This window comes from Erigeron canadensis, chromosome 7 (assembly GCF_010389155.1).
Source record: "Erigeron canadensis isolate Cc75 chromosome 7, C_canadensis_v1, whole genome shotgun sequence".
Taxonomy (NCBI): Eukaryota; Viridiplantae; Streptophyta; class Magnoliopsida; order Asterales; family Asteraceae; genus Erigeron; species Erigeron canadensis.
This window is the reverse complement of record NC_057767.1, coordinates 18,158,243-18,181,516: the sequence shown is the minus strand read 5'-3', so window position 1 is coordinate 18,181,516 and position 23,274 is coordinate 18,158,243. Positions and strand designations below refer to the sequence as shown.

At 36.1% G+C, this 23,274-nt stretch overlaps 1 protein-coding gene and 1 long non-coding RNA gene across 2 annotated transcripts in view; both read left to right on the top strand.

The window, feature by feature from the left end:
* Positions 1–6,972: 6,972 nt before the first annotated feature.
* On the top strand, positions 6,973–7,561 carry LOC122606548. Its single transcript, XM_043779394.1, has 2 exons — positions 6,973–7,226; positions 7,306–7,561. The coding sequence occupies exons 1-2, from the start codon at positions 7,009–7,011 to the stop codon at positions 7,439–7,441; spliced, it is 354 nt and encodes a 117-aa protein (XP_043635329.1). The 5' UTR covers positions 6,973–7,008; the 3' UTR covers positions 7,442–7,561.
* Positions 7,562–8,080: 519 nt separating this feature from the next.
* The window catches only part of LOC122609410, a 20,732-nt gene continuing 5,538 nt past the window's right edge, over positions 8,081–23,274 (top strand). The window contains exon 1 of the long non-coding RNA XR_006325327.1: positions 8,081–8,270. This is a non-coding gene — a long non-coding RNA (uncharacterized LOC122609410). The remainder of the gene's footprint in view (positions 8,271–23,274) is intronic.

Sequence of the window (23,274 nt, the reverse complement as noted above, 5' to 3'; positions counted from 1 at the left end):
CCTCATTTTATAGAAGATTTATTAGAGATTTCTCTACAGTTGCTGCTCCTATAACTGACTGTCTAAAGAAAGGGGTGTTTAGTTGGCCTAAGTCAGCTTAGGCTGCTTTTGAATCTTTAAAGGAGAAGCTGAGTTCAGCTTCTGTCCTTTCTTTGCCTAATTTTGATTCACTCTTTGAACTTGAATGTGATGCTAGTGGTGTTGGCATTGGAGCTGTGTTGATACAAGATAGAAAACCAGTTGCTTACTTTAGTAAAAAGCTGAATTATAGTACTTATGACAAGGAATTTTATGCTATTATTCGAGTTGTTGATCATTGGTCTCACTACTTAAAACCAAAGCAGTTTGTTTTGTATTCTGATCATGAAGCTCCCAAGTACATTAATGGACAACACAGACTGAATCTAAGGCATGCTAAATGGGTTGAATTTATGCAGATGTATTCTTTTGCCTCCAAGCATAAGACTGGTTCTTCTATTGTTGTTGTTGATGCTCTTTCAAGAAGACATTCTATGCTATCTATTTTGGAGTCCAGGGTTCTTGGATTCTCATTTATCAAAGAATTATATGAAACTGATCCGGATTTTGGCTCTGTTATTTGTTCATCTCCAAATGAAGCTAAAGGGCCTTATGTCATTCAAGATGGATTTCTGTTCAAGAATGGTAAGCTGTGTATTCCAAAGGGCTCTATTATAGATTTGTTGATTAGAGAAGCACATGGACGGGGCTTGGCTGGTCATTTTGGCATTACTTAAACTATGGAAATTCTGGGTGAACATTTTCATTGGCCTTCTATTGTAAAAGACATACAAGATATAGTCAAGATATGTTCTACTTATCAGCAAGCTAAGTCTACTTTTCACAAGGGTTTGTATACCCCTCTTCCAGTTCCTAATCAGCCTTGGGAAGATCTGAGTATGGATTTTATTGTTGCTCTACCTAGGACTCAGTGTGGCAAAGATTCTATTATGGTGGTGGTTGATAGATTCTCAAAGATGGCTCATTTCATTCCTTGCCACACTACTAATGATGCCACCAAAGTAGCAGCTTTATTCTTTCAAGAGATAGTGCAACTTCATGGAATTCCAAAAACTATTGTCTTAGATAGAGATGTAAAGTTTTTGAGTTATTTTTGGAAGACATTGTGGAAGCTGATGGGTACTAAGTTGTTATTTAGTACTTCTCATTATCCCCAAACTGATGGTCAGATTGAAGTAACAAACAGAACCATTGGGATGCTACTGAGAACACTAGTGAAGAAGACTTTGAAGGATTGGGATTTGAAACTTTCTCAAGCTGAGTTTGCTTTCAATCGAGCTCCTAATTATTCTACTAGAAAATCTCCTTTTGAAATCTGTTATGGTATGAATCCTCTAAGACCCATAGACATGATTCCTTTTCTATTGAGCCAAAAGTTTGTGTTGAAGCTGAAAGCAGGACTAAGGAGATAAAGAAACTCCATGAACAAGTCAAAGCCAGAATTGAGAAGGTGAATGCTGATTACAAGGCCAAGGCAAACAAGAATAGAAGACAACCTACTTTTGCACTAGGAGATCTGGTTTGGATCCACCTCAGAAAGGAAAGATTCCCTTCAAAGAGAAAGAGAAAGCTGATGCCTAGAGCTGAAGGTCCATTCAAGGTGTTGGAAAGATGTGGAGAAAGTGCCTACAAAATGGAGGTGCCTGGAGATCTGATTCCATACCTGGAGGATGATTATCTTGAGGACTTGAGGAAAAGTCCAAATTTAGAGGGGGAGGATGATACAAAATTGCTCCTGAGTTGTCCTGAACTCAGCTCAAACCGAGTCAGCATGGTCTCAGCTCAGGCCATGATGATGTTTCCCTCGATGGCATACTTTGGGAAGATGATTGGTGATCCTATCTGCCCCCTAGGATTCACCTTACTTAAGTGGGAAGACTGAAATATTGGGGGAAGTTTGAAGATCAGCTCGCAAATTCGTCCAATATGGGTCAGCTTGGGAGAAGAGTCAGCTTGGGATGCCCAATCTGGGTCAGCTTAGGCAGAGTCAGCTTGGAGCAGAATCAACTTGGGATTTTCAAACACTTATTTGTTTTGATGCTTTCAATAATCAGGTCAAGTCATGTGATTAACACGTGTGTGTGGCTATTCTAGATGGTTCTGAATAAGGAAAAGAATTCAGTTTCATGTTTTTGTATTGTTGTGGTGACACCTGATCGTGGGAGAAGAAGAATACAAGTGGGGACCAAAGAGAGAACCTTCCACTACCCTACAGCTGCAAATTGTGCTCTCCATTCCTATTGATTGATTAATAACAACCTTATACTAGTTGTCTAGAGTAGAATATTCCTTGTCTCTTGTATTTCCTCTATAAATAGAGGTTGTCTTTCATTGTGAAAAGAGCAGAGTGTGTTTATGAAAAGTTTGATAGAGCTGAATTCTATTCATTTGAAAATCTTCTTTACCTTTATGGATCTTTGATCTTGGTGGTTTGAAGTGGTCCCTTTATCAGTAATCTTGGTGGCTTTGCCTTTATAGGTTATTGTGGTGAGATCTCAAAATCTTCAGTACTTTTATCTGTATTTGTGGTGGCTCAGCCTTTATCAAATATAGTGGTGGTTTTGGAGTGTTTCTGGTATTTGATTCTGGTGGTTCAGTCCTTTACGAGTCAAGTATTAGTTTCTTATCTATCCTTGTTTATTAGTTCTTATTTCAGTTTATTTCCACTGTTTCATTGTTGTTGTATTACTTGTTCTTACAGTCAGCTTGGGCATGTTTTGTTATAAATTCAGAAAAATCCTACAAAAATAGTTTTAATTCCGTTGTGCTTGTGTTTTGTGAGTTGACTCAGTCAGACTCTGAGTATTTCACCTAAATTCCACATCACTATCTTAGCTTTCTGTTTCAAAAATCTTTCTTCAGTAATGACAGTATCATTGTAAGCTTGGAGATAAACAGCTTCTTCCTCTCGCGGAATCGGATTGTGGGGATTTTTATCCAAAGCTGATTGGACAGCCTCAAGCTCAGTTCGGAGTTTAGTGACATTATTACACTACTAGAAAAAGGCAAATTTCCGACAGATTTTTCCGACAGAATCCATTCCGTCGGAAATTTTCAACCAAATTTCCGACGGAATGTCCGATGAAAGGCAATTCCGACAAATTTCCGACAAAATCCCGACGATTTTTCCGACGTAAATGTATCTGTCGGAAATTCGGTCGGAAAATTTTAAGTTTCCGACAGATTTTCCGATGCAATTTTTCTCAGATTTATATTCCGTCGGTAAATCCATAGCAAATCCACTTTTATTCATGTCCGTCGGATATATGTCACAAATCCGTTAAAATTTCTGTCAGAAAATCCATAGGATTTATATATAATCGTAATAAGAATTTAAAAAATTAGAATCTTAATATGCCGTCGGAACATCCGTCGGAAAACCATGTAGGTATTTTCCGTCGAAAAATATGTCAAAAATTTAAAGATTAGGATTGGTGTTATTATTAAGGTTATGTCATTCCAAATATTTCTTGAAAACGATAAATAATAAGGTTTTAGGTATTCGTTGGTGTACTAAACGGGTGTTCGACGAACCACCCATCGAAGATAAGTTCATTTATAGTATGCCGAGTTGATAAAGTTGATTTTTAAGTGCACGTGAACTCGGCGTATAATAATATATGAAATCTAGATTAAACCCATGCGTTGCATGGTTAATTCTTATCATAAAAATTTATTAAAAATAAATTAATACACGTTCCAAATTTAAAGTATAAGACTACATTGTTATAGCAACAATGTATTCAAATGTAAACCATCAACATAAATTCAATTTCAATGCATAAAACATACACTAAAAGAGTTAATATTCAAGAAATGAATAAATTATTGAATTAGAACAAGAGATTAGTTTTTTTTTTTAAGAAAAAATTTTTTTTGTCTAACTATATCATATTTAACTATATGTTAAAATTTTTGATAATTGATCTGTTATTATTCCTTTAAATAATATTTAAATAAGTACACGACTAAGTTTATAATTTGAAAATTCTATTCATTATATAATTTTTAAATAATACTCGTAGATTTGAGTAACTATTTACTTTAAATAATATCATAACATGCTAAAAAGAGGGAGAAAAAAAAATTGGTAATTTTTTTTGGTAAACTAAAAACTAAAAGATAAGCAAAATGCTTAGTTGATATTCAAAAATTTAAGGTACATTAGTTCTAATATCCACGTTAAATATAAAGAGATTAAATAAAGTAACTATTAACACATATCAAAAATAAAAAGATTCAATATAATACAAAGAGATAAAATTTAACTATAATAATTAATTAGTTATTTACATGACATGGAAAAAATACTATAGACTTGAAATAGTTACAATGAAGCAACAATCCTATTTGTTATCTAAATGAATATGCCGCATAAGATTCTTATTTAGATAGATCTGTAAAATATATGGTATAAGATTTGCACAAAATTCTATTTTGTTTTATATGTTTGAGAGTTTATAGTCTATCAATAGAAGGGAAACTGCTAGATTTCGTCTTCCATGGGTTTTGAGCCCAATACCTCTACGGTGTACGAGGAAAGTTAAAATATAGACAGACCTTACCTCTACCTAAATAGAGAAGTTGCTTCCACTTTTACCAAAATAGTAGAAAACGCCCCCTACATTTGCATGGGATGAGTGTCGATCCATGACCTCTATCTCCAGAGGCACACTCTGATCCACACTCTGACCTCTTGAGACAGAGGTCATAGGTTCGATCCTCATCCCACGCAAAGGTTGAAAGACATTATCTACTACTTAGTCTATCGATACACTTATTATATTAAAAATTAAAATTAAAATAAAATAATTACTAAATATATGGCATATGGGTATAAGTTGGCATATGGTTATAATAAACCTATTTATCAAACAATTGCTACGTTTTTTACATTAATTGAATATTTGTCATATATATATAATCTATATCTATATTATCAAACAAAGAAAATAACTTCGTGTTATTTTCTTAGATTTTCAGGCTTTGAAAAACAAAAAATACATTTTGTCTTTATTCACTGATTTAAACATCTCCGCGTAATATACAGTCACCGTCGTCGCTTCCGACACGACCACCGCGACCTGACTCCATCACTTCCGCCACCACTACCCTCACTGCCTCTGCGTTGTGCAGACATAAGTCTAGTTATATTATAAAGGAAATATTTTTTTAAAAAATTTAAGTTTCAACATATCATAAAAATTAACACTTATATTATAAAGCAAATAGCATTTTTATTTAGAAAAAAAAGTTTCAACATTTCATCAATAACCTACACTACTTTTTGTCGCCGCCACCACCATCGATGCCAATCTCCGCCGCCGCTGCCACCACCGCCACCATTACATCGCCATCAACACCATCATCTCCACCATTTACTGCTACCGCTACACGCCACCACCATCTTCACCGTTATTAAATCGTCACATGACACGAGTACCATTCTATAATTATTAAAGTAAAATAATCAAATAAATATCTAGTGTTGTAATATAGTATTGCCATTTTAAAAAGCTAAATAAATATGAAATATATAGCTTAAGCCTGTGTTCTCGAGTTTATATGTAAAGGAAGGGGAAAGAAGAGAAGAGAGATGAATGGAAGAGAATGAGTGCATTTTCCTTCCTTTCAAATCATCCCAAAAGTGGGAAGAAAATATCTTATACAAATTCTATAGAATTCCCCTTCCAAATCCTTTCCCTTCTTTTCTTTTCTTCTCTTAAATAAAACTCAAGAACCCAAATTTTTTTAAAATCTTTCACAATCTTTTCTTTTCCCTTCAAAACAAAACTCAAGAACATATCCTAAGTAAATAATAAAAAAATACATACAAAATTTTGACTAAATGAATTCATTTAAGTTCCCCTCCAAAATTCCCCTCTCAATTTCCCCTCCCAAATTTCGTATGTAGCTGGCCTCCAATATTCTAATTCCCCTCCAAATAATTTCACTTCCCCACCCATTTACATTTCCCAAAAAAATAATATGTGGTATATGATATTGAAAATATCTTCAATCTAAATAGTTCCATATTTTTCTAGCCCAAATTGAGAGTGTGAGTTCACCCACCAGCAACGAGACTATCATCAAGATCCATAGTTCAGTTGTGACATCATCATCCTCTTACATTACGGTTGTTCATCCTTAGGTAATAATGTTCTATTATTGATTTGTTTGTTTTATTATTCATATTTCCAACTGTAGAATTTTATCAATATTATTCAAGGTATAGAAGAGGCGATGAAAGTACTTCAAAAATATTTTAGTTTTTATTTCTTCAATTAATAATTAGGATCTCAAATTCTCAATATATTTTTACTTCTTTGACATACAATTACTGTAGAAACTCAAAATAAAAGATGAGTGTTTTTAATAGGTTACTAAACTTGTCATGTTATTGTATATAGTTTTATTGACACACATTTTTTGTTTGTTGTTGTTATATTCTTATTTTTTGTGTATTAATTTTTATTTTCTTGTCAATAGTTATCGAGTATGTCGACGGGTAATGATAGAGAATGGATGTACAAAAGGAAAAATTATGATAGATTGATTAATAATGAATGTATTAGAAAAGTAGACATAGAAATCTTAAATGTAGTCTTTAGTAATGAAGCAATTGTTAAAAGAAAAACCACAGATCAAACAACAATACTATAGATTAGGTGTCCATGTTGATTCAGAAGAGGATAATGATGTTGATCTTGTATTATCCGATCATTAGTCATATTAAGAATATGTATTTAACAAATAATAATGTAGTATCTTATGCTTTCTGGTTACTCATGTCTCCTAGTTCCTTGTTGATTCACAATATATTGGCACTATATGCTGATGTAGTATGGATTTAATTATAATCTTGACTCGTGAGTAGTATATAGTTGTAGTGTTTATTTAGTATATTTTGATTCTTTATTTATTGTACATCAACAACTTGTTATCTCATTTTCTTTAGCTGTAGAAATTATGGCTTGTGGAGGCAACAATGGTGGCAAAAGAAGGAGAGTCACTGGTAGCCGAGAGCTAAGTAGTGCAAGAGAAATTGAAGTGCCCTTGAATTCACCTAGCACTAATGAGTCTCACAATGAGGTTCCACTAACTAATGATGCAGGGGGGTCAGACTTATCACAACAAACACCGACTCTTTCAGCACACAGACCATACATTTTCCCTTGTAAAAACAAGTGTGTTCATGTTTTCAACATATTTTTGAACTGATAAAGTATAGTTAATTTTAATTATATATCTTTGTTCATTGTGAAGGTTTACAGATCCAAAGGTGGGAAAAGTTATCATTTTTTATTTCAAGAGCATGTTTAGTGGGCCTTGGCCAAGATGGACCGATGATCCTAAAGGGCACCATAAGTTGGTGTTTGAGTCATTCCAGATTGTTACTTAATTATTAAACTTAATAAAATCGACAATGTTATATATGTATATATTGCAATTTAGCGAACATATCAATGGGATTCAAGTTTAGACGTTATTGTTGAAAAAAATTGGGAGCATATCATCAAGAAGAGATACTCAGATATCATGTCCACAGTTTGAGATCATGTTGTTAAAATGATTGACGATGTATGGAATACAAGTGAGTGGAAACATGTCTCAAAATCATGAAAAGACAATAGAGCCACACCAATAGAGGGGCAGATGTCTAGAAATTCAGGTGGATCACTTAGCTTCGATCATCATCAATTATGAATGGTAAATATACTTTCTGTTTAAGGTTCTTGTTATTTTTGTATTTGCCCATTACTAATTTTCCTTCTTATTCACATCTTTTAATTGTGAGTTTTTTAGGAGAAGGAAAAAGGTGGCCTAGTTCCCGAGATAGATGTTTGCAATGAGACCTACACTAAGACTCTCAAGGCATCAGAGAAGGCTGCAGGTGCACCTACTCAGTATACTACCGTGTAGTCTGGGATGGGATGGTGCTGGTTAGTTTATTCTTAAGCATGTTTTGTATATGTTAGGCTTATGGTTTTATCAAATAATAATCAGTATTTATGGTTATACATAGGAAAAATACTTAGAACTTGCAATAGAGAGGTTTGGGTCAGAGCGTGATACTCATCCAAAACGTATCGATAGAGACTTATGGGAGCAGGCTAGTGGAGGGATGAAGAAAGGGACATTGTTTGGAATATCCAATGACAAGAGGACATTGACAACCGTCATGGGTTGCTGGACTTTCTGGTCCAAACATGGGTGGGACATCTAATGAGGTTAGCTTATTCTTATTAGCTCACAATTCTCTTTTATTTGTAGTTACTAGTGAAAGTCAATAACAGTTTAGTTCTTGGTCAATGATTTGTTTAGGCCAATGGATAACTGAAAACCCGAGAGGCTTGAATAACTGAATGTTACGTTATATGTTTCTAAATGTTTATATTTGGATTTGTTTTAACAAGTACCACATTCTTAGAATGTCTTTAGATTTGGATTTGGTTTATTACATGTTTGTAAATCTACAATTTGCTGTTATACACTTGACATGTTATGAACTTGTTTGACGAGGTTGTTGATGCACGTTGATGTGACAACAGCAACTTAGATTTGATATGTCGTTTAAATTAAGACATTATGTTATTTTATGTCGTATCTATATATGTAATTGATGGATTATGGACTTTATATTTTGGTAATGATCGATTACATGTTTTGGTGTTATATATATGTGTTATGTATGATGTTTGTTGTGTGTTATACAAGTACAAACATAATATGTGTTAGGATTCCTTGTTGATGAAACACTAAGGAATATAACTAAGTCTTATATCTAACGAAGATAAGGTATATCTTCGTTAGAGGCAAACAAAGATAAACTTCGTTTGGTACAAACGAAGATTAACTTCGTTACATGGGCTAGGCAGCTAAGTTCGTAAGAACAAAGCCCAGCAAGCCCAGTTCGATCTGAAACATATATATACGAATGAATACCCTAAAATGAGGTATCATATTCGACATACACGTACTCCAGACCACTAAGTTCGTTCTATAGCTTATAGAAACGAATATAGCATCATACGGCTGATTATTTACTTGATAATTAGCGATATACACGTTAACTAATCAAACTAGTTATCTCATGAGGATTCCGCACTCACGACATAATAATAGACGATCTCGAGAGCGATCTGTAGTTATCGAGGGACTCACAAGTGGTATCAGAGCTAATCGATATCTTATCGAAGGTTCGAGATCGTCTGTTTGATTATTTTCTCTCAAAACAACCTCCCGATACCCTAACTGTCACTAAGTTTGTTTTCTCAAATGAATTTAGCAAACGAACTTAATCTCATCTTCGTTTCAATCTCTTCAAACGTATTTAGCTTTATTTTCGTTAAGTTCCTTCAAACGAATTTAAAGTTATCTTCGTTTATTCTCACCTTACGAATTTAGCCTTATCTTCGTTCAATTTTTCAAACGAAGTTAGACCTATCTTCGTTTCTTTCCTTCAAACAAACTTAATCCTATTTTCGTTGAGTTGCAGAAAACGAATTTAAACAATGGCTTCCTCGTCAACCAACACTGCCATTGCACAATACCTAAATTCTCTTGTCTATCATGATCATCTCGTTGGACGTACTAATTCTCCACCGAAGTTAGTTTCATTGGCTGACTTCTGGGCGTGGAGAGGCCGATTTTAAGATTATATTCAACGAGAAGATTTGAACATGTGGATAATGATCACCGAAGGATATGAATGGCCAACTCTTACTGTAAACGGTGTTACAACTAATTACAAGGTAGGAGAGTTAAAAGGCGAAGAAAAATCTTTGTATGCTGTTGAAGTTAAGGCTCTTTCTACTCTTCGGATGTGCATTCCTCAAGATTTAGTGCACCTGTTTCCTAAACAGGAGTACAAGACTTCAAAGCAATTGTTCGATGCTATTGAAGCTCACTGTGAAGGTGATCCATTATTGAAGCAAAATAGAATTAAGATGCTTAAGAAACAATTTGATTGCTTTAATGCTACCAAGAACGAACTAGTTGAGGATCTTATCTTGAGATTTCAACATCTTCTTGCTGAGTTAGCCTATTTTGATCTTAAGTATACTCCTACTGAGATAGTGGATAAATTCTTGGATGGTTTGCCAAAAGCTTATAAAGAGTTTCGTCATGGATTGCAAGAAAGAGCTGATTATGCATCTCTTCGTATCGATGGTGTTATATCCACATTAAGAAACAGAGAAATGAAGGATAAGGCAAAGGATCTCCAAGACAACTTCACACAAGATCCATCTCTTTATCATGCCACTATGAAAAATCCTACAGCTGATGTTAATGCATTCTTTTCTGGGGTTGGTACTTCTGGCACGAAAGAGACTTCTAATTGTGTTATGGATGGAGATGATTCTGCTGGTTTCATGGCTTCTGATGCTGGTTACAAGGCTCGAAAGACTAATGAGAGTGCAAAGCCAGGAAATATGACGTTTGGTAACATTTCATCTACTTCTGCTGGTTACAAGTCTATGCCCATGGATATGAAATCTGCTGAGGGAAGGATGAATGTATTTGCCGCAATATATGTTGCACATGAAGCTTTTGTTGCAGGAAGGATCACAGATCCAGCACTCATTGATGAAGATTATGACCAAATAGATCCAGATGATGTTGAAGAAATGGATCTGAAATGGAATTTGGCGATGATCACCAGGAGAGTGCAACGGTTTATGCAACGAACAGGTAGACAGCTTATTGGGGGTACTCAGGGCTTTGACAAGTCAAAGGTTAAGTGCTATAATTGCGATGGCTTTGGACATTTTGCCAAAGAATGTCAACGACCAAAGAGAGATGTCAATATTACCCCTACCCGTCAAGATAGAGGTGGTAATCGTCCTTTTAATCCGAATGCAAGTAGAGCTCTCTTGTTGACTGATGATACTACTGGAAATGCCAATGACAAGGCTATCGTAGCTGCTCAACCTGATGGTTCTTATGTCTGGAATCTTCCACAGGATGAGACCAATAATGCTTATTTGGCCGAAATAGTTGATGATATGGCTCAGATAGTAGATTCTGTTGAGGATTTCTTGGACACCACAGTTTACCACAATGATGAGCATTTGTATGAAAATGTTCAAAGCTCGAACTTGGAATCTTCTGCTCAGGTATATGACACTGATTCTGAGTCTGATGAAGAGGTTGAGGTTGATGATACAAAAGATTTTGGAGAGGTGAATGCTGCTGAGAACAAAGACGATTCTGCTACTGAAAAGGTTGAAAAGACAATTGAAGAGCAGATGAAGAAGTATGAAATTCCAGCAGGCATGAGTGTGGATGACTTTGTCGCTTACATGGCATACTGCAAAGAAGCAGATCAACAGGTATCTTACTCTCTACATACTATTGTTCATGTTTGCAAAATTGTTAATCGAATGTTTGATGAAATTGAACAAAAGAATGAACTAATTAAACATTTAGAATCTGTTGTTAATGCTTCTCATGCAGAAAGAGATAAGTTGATTAAAAAAGATTTAACTGTCACTGATAGAGAAAAATTTTTAAAGGATAGGATTAAATCTTTAGAGTCTGACATTAGTGCTATGAAAGACAAAGTTAAACATGTTGTGGCTGTAGAAAGAGTAGGTGGTGAAGCTTATGCATTGTTAGCTAAAAAGTGTGCTACAATTGAGAAAGAACTTGCTGATGCTAGAATAGAAATAGTGGAATTACAAGCTAAGGTTGATTCTGCTAGACATAATGAGCTTTTAATGCATATAAAAAAGTTTGAGGATTCTCCGTCTAAGACTTCTGACACTGCTAAGGTTTCTTACAATAGCATGCCTCCTCCTTTCAACAATAACTATACTCCTGTAGAACCCAATATTCCTGAAGTCCTACTTCAACCTAGTGTTGATGATGGTAAATCAAAAGACTCAACTCCTAAGCCAAATTTGACTAAGGAAACAACAGAGTCTAAAGGAGTTTCTTCTCAACCTACCAAGGAAGAGAAATTGAAAGGTGTCATCCTAGATTCGTCCACTTCTTATGGTCAGAAAGACAGTATTACTCACTTTACACTTCGTAAGAGTAGTAGGGTCTACACTGAGTTAGAATTTCCGTTATCATCTATTGACCCTAAGAGGATTGATAAAGTCTGAGATGTTGATATTAAGGATATGAAGCGATTAAGTCAGTTGCGTCAAACTCCTTTACCTAAGCAATCTAGGGATAGCCAATCTGAAGATAAATTAGTTGTTAATGTCGAAGCAACTAAGGTTTTGAAGCATATTTTAATGCCTGCACGAAAGAAGTCCCCAAGTAAGTCTAGGATCTCACCGACCAAACGAGACCATGAGGATTCTAGAAAAACAGGGTAAGTCAGTGGACATTTAGTGAATCTGTAAGTACCAATAATAAGGTAGATACAAAGAAAAAGACTAAGGTCCTCTCTTGCTTTGCTTGTCATGAAAAAGGTCATGTTTACAGTGTATGTCCTAATCGACCTCGGAGATCGGGTTCTCCTTCAAAGGTTTCCACCTCGGAAGAAAAAAGGGGGTTGGGTAATGATAAACAGGTTTATGAGACTAAAGTTCAATCTTCTACAAAACCGTTTACTATACCTCATCGACGTGAATCTCCACCAAAAGGTTCATCCCCTAAGGAACAAAGATTCACTACCCCCAGTGGGAGTTCGAGTCGGTCACAAACACCTCCAAGTCGTAATTCATTTTATGACCGAATTCACTCAAGTGTTAGACCTTCTTTTGGCCCTCATTCCCCAAGACCTTCTCCGACGAGAGGTCAGAAGTCTTCTCCAGTGAGAAGACAAATTGAGAATCAAGTCACACCCACGGCTTCTAGCAATGGATATTGGACTGAACTGATTCTCAAGGATGAGAAGGGACGACCCAAACCTATGAAGGTTTGGGTCCCCAATGAAAACTAACTTTTCTCATTTTATGTGCAGGGAGTTCCTAGGAATCCAATTCATCTGTGGTACCTTGACAGTGGATGCTCCAGGCACATGACAGGGGACAAGAAACTCTTGTCCAATTATACTGGTATAAATGGGTCGTATGTTAGTTTTGCTGGATCCAAGGGCGGCAACATCACCGGTCAAGGAGATGTCATCAATGGACAACTAACTCTAGAAAGAGTTAACTATGTGGAAAAACTTACTCACAATCTAATGAGTGTCTCACAGATCTGTGATAAGGGCAACAATGTTCATTTCACAGAAAAGGAGGCATACATCTTGAAGCCGGGTTTTGTTATTCCAGAAGAATGGATAATGCTCAAAGCTTCTAGGAAGAGATACATCTATGGCTTACTTTTAGGTGTTGATAATCCAAAGGAGCCCCTTTGTTTATTGAGCAAGGCAAATGAGTCTGAATCTCTCCTATGGCATCGTAGAATGGGATATATCAACTTTCGGAAGATGAATGAACTTATTAGTCTTGGGTTAGTTGACGGTGTGCCTGTTAAGAAGTTTGGGATGGAAGATAAGTGTGTACCGTGTTTGAAAGGAAAGATAAGACTCCGCATGAATCAAAAGTACTCAACACTATTTCCAAACCATTCGAATTACTTCATATGGATCTCTTTGGTCCTGTGAATAAAAAAAGCATTGGAGGGATGTCTTACTGTTTGGTGATCACTGATGATTAATCGAGGTACTCATGGGTATTCTTTCTGAAGACCAAGGATGAGACCGCCGAACGATTTATGGATTTTATCAAGCAAGTTGAAAATGTCCATGGAGTCAAAGTTAAGAGAATCAGGAGTGACAATGGTACTGAGTTCAAGAATAATACTATTACTGTATTTTGCTTGACCAAAGGAATTCAACATCAGTACAGTGCACCATATGAGCCACAACAGAATGGCGTGGCTGAAAGGAAGAACAGGACATTGATTGAGACAGCCAGGACGATGCTTGCTGATTCAGGGCTTCCTATTACTTTCTGGGGAAAGGAAGTGAATACAGCTTGTCACATTCTGAATCGGGTTTTGACAGTTAAACGGTTTAAGAAAACTAGTTATGAATTCTTGCACAACAAAAAGCCCAATTTGCAGAATGTTGAGCCTTTCGGTGTTCCTTGCACTTTTCTTAAAACTTTTCCTCAAGGGAAATTTGAACCTAAATCTGAGGAGGGTTTCTTTCTGGGTTATGTTCCAAGTACACCGATTAGGCGTGTGTACAATCAGAAGACTGGCAAAGTAGATCTAGGTACAAATGTCGTAATTGTTAGTCATAAACCTGCTGTACACATTGGTCCTGCTAATAATTTTGATTATGATGGTGTCTTCACTTCTTTTCGTGGTCCTGTTTCTTTTGCAGGTGTTCCAACTGTGGAGGATGTCGTTACTCTCCATGATCCTCTGGATGGTGGACCGGTTTCTGGTTCTTCTTCTGTTTCCTCACTAATAGTTGAGCCTACTTCTGAATCTGGAGAATCTAGTGGGACAAAAGTAGCAAATTCTACCTTAGAGCCTGCTCCTATAGTTCCTACTGATCCTTTGCATGTACCTCTACCTGATTCTCCTTTCTATGATACTGATGACACGGAAGGTGAAAATCAGGAGGAGCCTAACACTCCAGATTATAAAACTCCAGAGCAACATGTGCAGACGAATTTGGGAGATGATCTTTCAGTCGATAAGGTTCCTTAAACTAGGGTCAACAAGGATCATCCAGTCGAGCAAATCATTGGTGATGCTTCTGCCTCTGTTCGCACGAGGAATCAATCTAAGAAACTGTCGTGTACTATTGCTTTATCTCTCAGGTTGAGCCTAAAAATGTTGGTATGGCTCTTAAGGAACCGTCATGGGTTGAGGCGATGCAAGAAGAATTGGCTCAGTTTCAAAAGCTTGAGGTATGGAAGTTAGTTGACTTACCTCCAGGTGAATCTCCTTTAACAACGCGTTGGGTTTTTCGTTGTAAACGAGATGACAGAGGTATAGTCACTCGCAATAAGGCTCGATTGGTGGTTAGAGGATTTGAGCAACAAGAAGGCTTTGATTACGATGAGACATTTGCACCTGTAGCTAGACTTGAAGCTATTCGATTATTTCTGGCATATGCTAGTTATAAAGGTATTAAGGTGTATCAGCTTGATGTAAAGAGTGCCTTCTTTATGGAGACATTAAAGAAGAAGTGTATGTAGAACAACCTGCCGGGTTTGAGGATCCAAACTTTCCTAATAGAGTATATCGTCTCGATAAGGCTTTATATGGTTTACATCAGGCTCCTTGATCATGGTATGAAAAATTGTCAACATATTTGAAGGAAAGTGGTTTTACCAGAGGTTCCATAGACAACACGTTGTTTATTAAATGGAAAGGGAAAGACTACTTGCTTGTACAGGTTTACGTCGATGACATCATTTTTGGTTCATCTGATGACAAAATGTGCAAGTAATTTGAACAGAGCATGAAGGCTAAGTTTGAGATGAGTGCTATGGGGGAATTAACCTTCTTCCTAGGACTACAGGTGGATCAACTGAAGGATGGCTTCTTTATACATCAGACCAAGTATGTCAAAGATCTTCTTACTAGGTTTCGAATGTCTGATGCTAAGGATGTTGTTACTCCCATTAAGACTAATCATGGGTTGTGTCCTGATAAGCCTAATGATCCATCCGTCGATGCCACTCAATATCGAGCTATCATTGGATCCTTGATGGATCTGACAGCCTCACGTCCAGATATTACCTTTGCTGTTTCTATGTGTGCTAGATATAAGGCTAATCCGAAAGAGTCTCACTTGAAAGCTGCAAAAAGAATTCTTCGTTATGTGAAAGCCAAGCCTCGTCTAGGTCTTTGGTATCCCATGTATGGTTCTTTTGACTTTGTAGCTTATACTGATTCGGATTATGGTGGTGACAATTCGGATAGGAAATCAACGTCAGGTGGATGTCAGCTTTTAGGGGGGAGAATTATATCGTGGCAGTGCAAAAAGCAGACATCTGTTGCACAGTCTTCCTGTGAAGCAGAGTACATTGCTGCTGGATATTGCTGTTCTCAGGTGCTTTGGATACAGCAACAATTGCGCGATTATGGTATGAATATCTCCAATACTCCTATTTGTATTGATAATAAGTCTGCCATAGATATTACCAAGAATCCGAAAAACTTTAAAGTCACCAAGCACATAGATATAAAGTATCATTTCATACGTGACTGTTTTGAGAAAAAGCTTATTCATTTAGAAAAGGTTATTACTGATGATAATCTTGCTGATCTATACACTAAAGCTTTTGATGGACCTCGTCTTGAGTTGTTATTTCAACTCAATGGTATGAAGAATGCCGAGTAGTTTCTCTCAAAGAACTTAAAGTTATTTTTCGTGTCTTTGTAGTGTAAGTCGTACATAGATAGAGTCATAAAAAATACAAAAAGAGTTGTCTTAGTATAAGTTTGTATATATCTAGTGTCAGAAAAATACAAAAACATTGAAAAATCGAAAATCCAAAAAATATGAATAAAGTAAGGTTACTGCGCTAAATGATGAGAAGTGACGATACTTTAGCTTTTAAGCCTGCTTAATCGTAATATAACTGATTAGTTCAGTGATTACAATTTGGGATATATCGGTAGACACAAAGTACCAAGGTTTCCTTCAATCTGAACTTAAATTATACAATGTTCTTGTGGGAAACATATTCAGATATATGGCTGAGATTGCTTGCTTTTCAGTAATGAATTGATCTAGTCCTTAAATTTTGTGAAAGATCTAGCATTACTATAAGATTTGTTCAATGAATAGGCAAGAACCTCTACCAATCATGAGCATGAAAGTAAATGTGATATTGTTATGCAAATCAAATGAATGCAAATTAAGGGGCTAATGTGGTCTTTGAGATTCGGACAAGTATGTCCTCGGGGTATCTTTGTATACCTAGCCTACCTAAAGCTTCCAACTTGGGATAGGTTGTCGGAAAGTTCGCTACATGGATCTCATAGAAAATCACGGGTTCCTTATAAATCATGAAATGCAGAAGCAAATATGTGAAATCACAAAGTAATTCAATTCAGTTATCCACAAAGTGTCTCATGATTGGTTAAGGATGTTTTTGAATATATTGAATATTTGTTATCTTAGTGCTTGTATCGATTACGAAAGTATATCTGAATGTGGGTTACATAAGTTCGCAAACTATTCAATGGCATATTAGGCTACTCGGGTTACATGGTGACTGTCCTTGGCCAGGGTATGTCGAAAGTGTCATAACTCAAAGGAGACTGGAAGTACCGAGTGTTTAAGAGGACAAACATACCGGTAATCGCTGTTGGGTCACGGTTCAAAACTTATAATAAGAGAATTATTTCTCACCCGCAGGCTTATGTAACATGCTAACCTGATCTAATCAGCAGTAATCATGCATAATGTGAATAATGTATAAAGTCAAGTTAATTCGAATTTAGATTAGTTTATTATTCTGCAATTTTTATTCTGTGTTATTTTTCTTTTTATTGAGTCAAAATAGTATTTTTATAAGTTCTTATTGCACGAGAGACCCTAGTCAAATTCTGAGTATATGTTTGCTAAATTCCTTCATGTGAATCTTTAATGAGGTTGTGTGGTTTATTTACAAAGAAGATTTTCTAATATGGACATTAATTTGTTTAAGTTTAGAAAATGATCTTTTCAAGTGTTATGTGAAATGTCAAAGTTATTTGAAATCTCACAATTTTAACTTGTCACCAAGTTATTATTCGGGTTTGTTTAAGTTTGTGTGGTAACATTTTAGGGTTTGACAAGAAATGACCTCCCTAGATCTTTTGTTAGATTTTTAGTTATTTCATATTTGTTAACCCTGATTGAGTGTGATTGTAACTTGAATTTTCTGCATTATACTGTTTTGTTCTCAATGCGTTGATGAGTTCTGTGGTAAGTGTGCAGTGTTCAGGTTAAGAAGATAAAGTTGGAGTGCTGATTTCTGTTACTACATTGTTATTTACACGGATGATATCATGACGATAAGATCCTTGGTGTGTAGTGATAATATTTGTGATGCAGATTTGAGCATGTGAAGGATGAATACATGAACTTGTTTTTGGAATAGTTATTTATTTATGATTCATGTATTTAATGAAAATAATCAAATTTGATATTAGTTTCTTTTGAATTTCATGTTGTGATTTATGACATCCTTTTGGAAACTTTACTAAGTTCTTCAGTGAATTTTTGTTGGATGTTCATTGTTTGACGGCATCTAGTATGGGACTTAAGTGTTTCAAGATGGTTTGCCGTCACGCATATCTATGATCAAAGGAAGTTCTCGGTGTCATAATCGTCATTGGTAATGAGGTTCATATATAAATTGATTATTTTAGGGTTGTTTATGGTTAGTGTTTAAACCATGGGTTTTCATTCAAGATTATAATGTTCGGTTATATACTTACATTATGATTATGAATTTGGGTGATAAGCACGTTTTTAGTACAAGGCATGAACAGGTTGCTTTCTAACGAGTTTTTGCATGTACAGATTGTGATGAAGGGTCGTGTTTTGGAAGATTGCTTGGATGAAAATCTGAAAATTTTCAGAAACTTGCTGAAATCTGGAATATTTTGTGTTTTGATTTGTTCTTACGAAGATAACTGTTATCTTCGTTCGAAACTATTTTGTTCAAACGAAGGTTATCTTCGTTTGGATAACTTCGTTCGTGGAGTTTAGTCCAACCCATAGTTGGCCCATTGTTATTTCACTATATAAAGGGGTTTTTCTTCGTTTCTTCTTCATAAAACGAAAATTACTCTTATTTTCGAGCAAAAACCTAAAACCCAAACTCTTTTCTTTTCTCTCAAACTAATTTGTTTTCTTGATTCGTTTTGCAAACTGTGATCTAAGTAAGTGTTTGATGTTATTTTCATTCACGAAAATGATCTAGGTTTTCTATGTGTCTTCGATTTGATTCATTTTGATTCTATATATCTATATTTTTTAAATCATTAACTGGTTTATTCAAACGAAGTTAGACTTGTACAAACGAACTTAGACTTTAGTTCAAACGAATTTAGATTTGTGAACATGGACTTAGATTTTGGATTGAACAATTTAACTTGGGTAGAAACGAAGTTAACTTTCGATGATGCCTTACGAACTTAGACTTTAGTTGATAAGGAACGAACTTAGCAAGGCTTAACACCCTTAGTTCTGTCCAAACGAACTTAGACTTCGTTTATAAGTTACGAACTTAGAAGATAAGTTATAACTTACGAACTTGCATGTTCAGTTTAGACCTTACGAATTAAACTTCGTTAGGTGAAAATTAAGTTTAGTTCTTACGAATTAAGATTTATCTTCGTTTCATTCTTGCTTATGAATTAGATTCTATCTTCGTTTCTGTATACTTAACGAATTTAGTGCTTATTTTCGTTCAGTTTGAATAATTTGTGCAGTTTTACTTTGCGAAATTATTGATTAGGTTTTTCAATTCTGCAATTCATTTATCGTGATTATTTATTTTGTTTCGATATTGTGATTGGTTTTGCAGAAATGGCTCTCGCTCCTCGTCAGTTTGTGAAGAAACATAATCTTGCACTGAATCTTGATCCCGATCAGCATAATTGCGAACATTTTCATGAAATGTTTAACTACATTGCTCGCTCGCGATTATTTTTGCTTTTTGTGATTCGCCTAGACTTGTTAGGCAGTATATCGATTCTTTTTGGTCCACTGCTCATGAAGTCATGGTTGAAGGACAGAGTTGTGTACGAGCTACTGTTGAAGGCATCACCTTTGATTTCAATGCTGAATCGCTTCGTACTATTTTGCATCTAGGAGCAGAACCGGAAGTAGAAGAAGAGGAAGACGTAGAGATGACTTATGAGTTTGAACTTCTTCTTCGTTGTTTTCAGAGAATGGGATTTGTTGGCCAGGTCAAACTTCCTTTTGACAAAGTGGTTTTCAGGGAAGATGGAGATATCTGGCGTATGCATTGCTCGTCTGTTTGAGCAATCGCAAGGCTGGATTTGATCAACTGTCTGCTCAGATTGCGTCACAGATGGTTGCATTGGTATATAATCGACCTTATCCTTTCTCACGATACTTTTATCAAGAGTTTATTGATCAGCTTAATGCTAGGGGGAGGAAGAGATTTCTTTTGTATCCTCGCTTTGTTATGGCTATAGTTAGACACTTTTGTCCTGACTTAGTATATGACCAAGGTCCTCGCTACGTTCTTCATGCTTGGCCTTCGCGTCTTTTTGCTGATCTTGAAGCCAATACAAGTAATGTGGCTGGTCTTCATGATCCACCACTTTTTGGTCACCTGATTAATCCAAACTATCGATCTCGTCTTGAGAATGATATGTTTGTGGATGATGTTGATGAAGATTCTGATTCTGGTGATTCTGAAAGTTTTGTTGATGGTTCTGATGATGATTCAAGGGATGAGTCTGATGGTTCGGATGATGGAAATGATGGAGGTGATGTTGATAGTTCCGACGGTTCTGCTGCTACAAATGAGACAGACACAGATGATTCTGCTGCTGCTGAACGTCGAACTAAGATGATTCATGATATCTCGGCTGCTTCTGAAAGCGATCATTCGCATCAGTCGTTTGATCAAGAGGGTGTTGCGTTCCATAGAGAGCGTAGAAGCAAGGCTTGTCATGCTGTTCCCGCTGTTTCAGATTCAGCTAACTCCATTCCTGATGCTGCTGAGATTGATCCTGATGTTGCAGCTCAGCATGATTCTGAATTGCGTGAGATTTTTGAAGATATGGAAGATCTGGTGAACAGAGCCAGTTCGGTTAGTCCGATGAAGCGGCAAGGGGGTGTTGAACTTCAATATACCAGAATTAAGCGTCGACGTGTTGTTGAAGCTTCTTCTGTAGCAATGCCTGATCCTCCAAGACCAACTGCTGCTGTTGTTCCTGTTGTTTCACAAGCACCAGTTTTACGTCCTCTGGTGGCTCCTCCTTATCTTACCGACTTCCTTCCGATTCTTCGCTTGGTCGTCGTGTTGATCTTCTGGAGACTAGAGTTCGCACTTTGGAGTCTGATCTCACTGATACTCTTGCCGCCTTAACTTTTTTGATCAACTGGGTCAAGAATCAAGGGGGAGAAGTTCCTGAAGAGGTTTGCAGATTGTCAGCGGTTCAACCAAGACGTCAGAATGACGATGATGATGCTGATAATGCTGGTGATAGGAATGTTTCTCGCCCAGTTGAAGATAAAGGAAAGGGTGCAGAGATCGAGGGGGAGACAGGAGGTGATACTTCTGCTGTTGGTGCTTCTGGTACTGGTGCTGGTCCTTCTGGTGCTCCTCGTGATTCAGGTTTCTAATTTTGATTATGATAAAGATTTTTAGATAGAATGTATAATGATTGTGTGTAATAAGTTATGACATTTGTGTAATGAAAATGTAATCTATCTTATTTCAATACAAGTACATTTCATCTTTAAATAATTATCATGATTATTCTTTCTATTCTGGTGTTCATTTTGTGTAAATTTAAATAGATGATCCAGATTATACAGATTTATTCTTTGATGGTGATGAGCTCGAGGAAGGTGAATTTGTTCCTGAACCAAATCTAAACATATTCAAGAAGCCTTATGGGTTTGATGAAGTATGGGACTCAATTCCTGAAGATCCATCGATTGAAGAGAGTAGAGTGTTGGATCAGAAGAGATCAGATGTTCGGGAAAGAATGCTTCAAGTTCCATTCAGTAGCCAAACTCAAGTTTTACATTTTGTTGTGTATGCTAAGAATGGTGATGCGTTGATTCCGTCTGATTATGAGATTAATGTGACAAGACCATTCAATCCAAATGATTTTCCAGTTCCTCTCAGAGATGATGATTCATTACATATGGTTGATCGACATGTTCCCGAGAAAAGAGTTAATGAATGGATAGTACATAGGGAAACATGGAAACCAAATCTGTATTGGACTCATATCTCAGACAAAGATGCTGCAAAGTACAAGACAATCATCTGGAGTTGGTTTTATGATGATGAACTGAAGCTATTTGTTCTTAAAAGACCAGATTATCAATCCAAGCTATTTGTGTGAAGAAGATTTACATGAGCTTGGAAATAACTGGATTATCAATCCAAGCGATGATGGCTTAGCTGATGTTGTTGGTAAGAATCTCCGAAATGATTTCTGGTTGAGAAAGAACATGAAAGATTCAGATAAACCACAGTTTAAGATTGAGCCAAGATCGAAGAAAAGAGTAGTCAAGCCAGATAAAACAGTGAGTATGTTCAACATGATATTAGTGTATGATCAAAGTCCCTGCCAAGAAATGGGCACAAGATGTCTTGGACAAGATGGATAATTGGGAAATTGATCGAAATTCTGGTGAAGCAAAAATGTATGCAGACTCAAAGAAGAAGATTTTGTTGAGAAGAGTATATGATCCGATGCAGCTGGTGAACTTCTCAAGAAATGATCTGAGAAAGTTATACGATACAGAGTGTTCGTTCTTACCGTTTTGGAAGCATGAAGAAAGTCGATATCGTAAGATACTTCAACTCTGCTTACATGAAGATATTCATGCAAATAGCAAAAGATTGTTGTTTGATGCATGATCAGATTCTGAAGACTGAAGAAATCGAAGGTGTTGCTGTCAAGGGGGAGTTTGTTGTGCACGTTGATGTGACAAAAGAACTTAGATTTGATATGTCGTTTAGATTAAGACATTATGTTATTTTATGTCGTATCTATATATGTAATGATGGATTATGGACTTTATGTTTTGGTAATGATCGATTACATGTTTTGGTGTATATATATGTGTTATGTATGATGTTTGTTGTGTGTTATACAAGTACAAACATAATATGTGTTAGGATTCCTGTTGATGAAACACTAAGGAATATAACTAAGTCTTATATCTAACGAAGTAAGGTATATCTCGTTAGAGGCAAACGAAGATTAACTTCGTAGAGGCAAACGAAGATTAACTTCGTTACATGGGCTGGGCAGCTAAGTTCGTAAGAACAAAGCCCAGCAAGCCCAGTTCGATCTGAAACATATATTACGATTGAATACCCTAAAAGAGGTATCATATTCGACATAACGTACTCCAGACCATAAGTTCGTTCTATAGCTTATAGAAACGAATATAGCATCATACGGCTGATTATTTACTGATAATTAGCGATATACACGTTAAAATCAAACTTGTAACTATGCTGATTTTATCTGAATAATAAAATTGTTCGGTCATGTATTCCAATCAATAAGTCAACATAAAAGGGTTCTGGTTTGCTGGTAATTGCAGTAAATATACCCATATGGCTTCTACTCATGTGT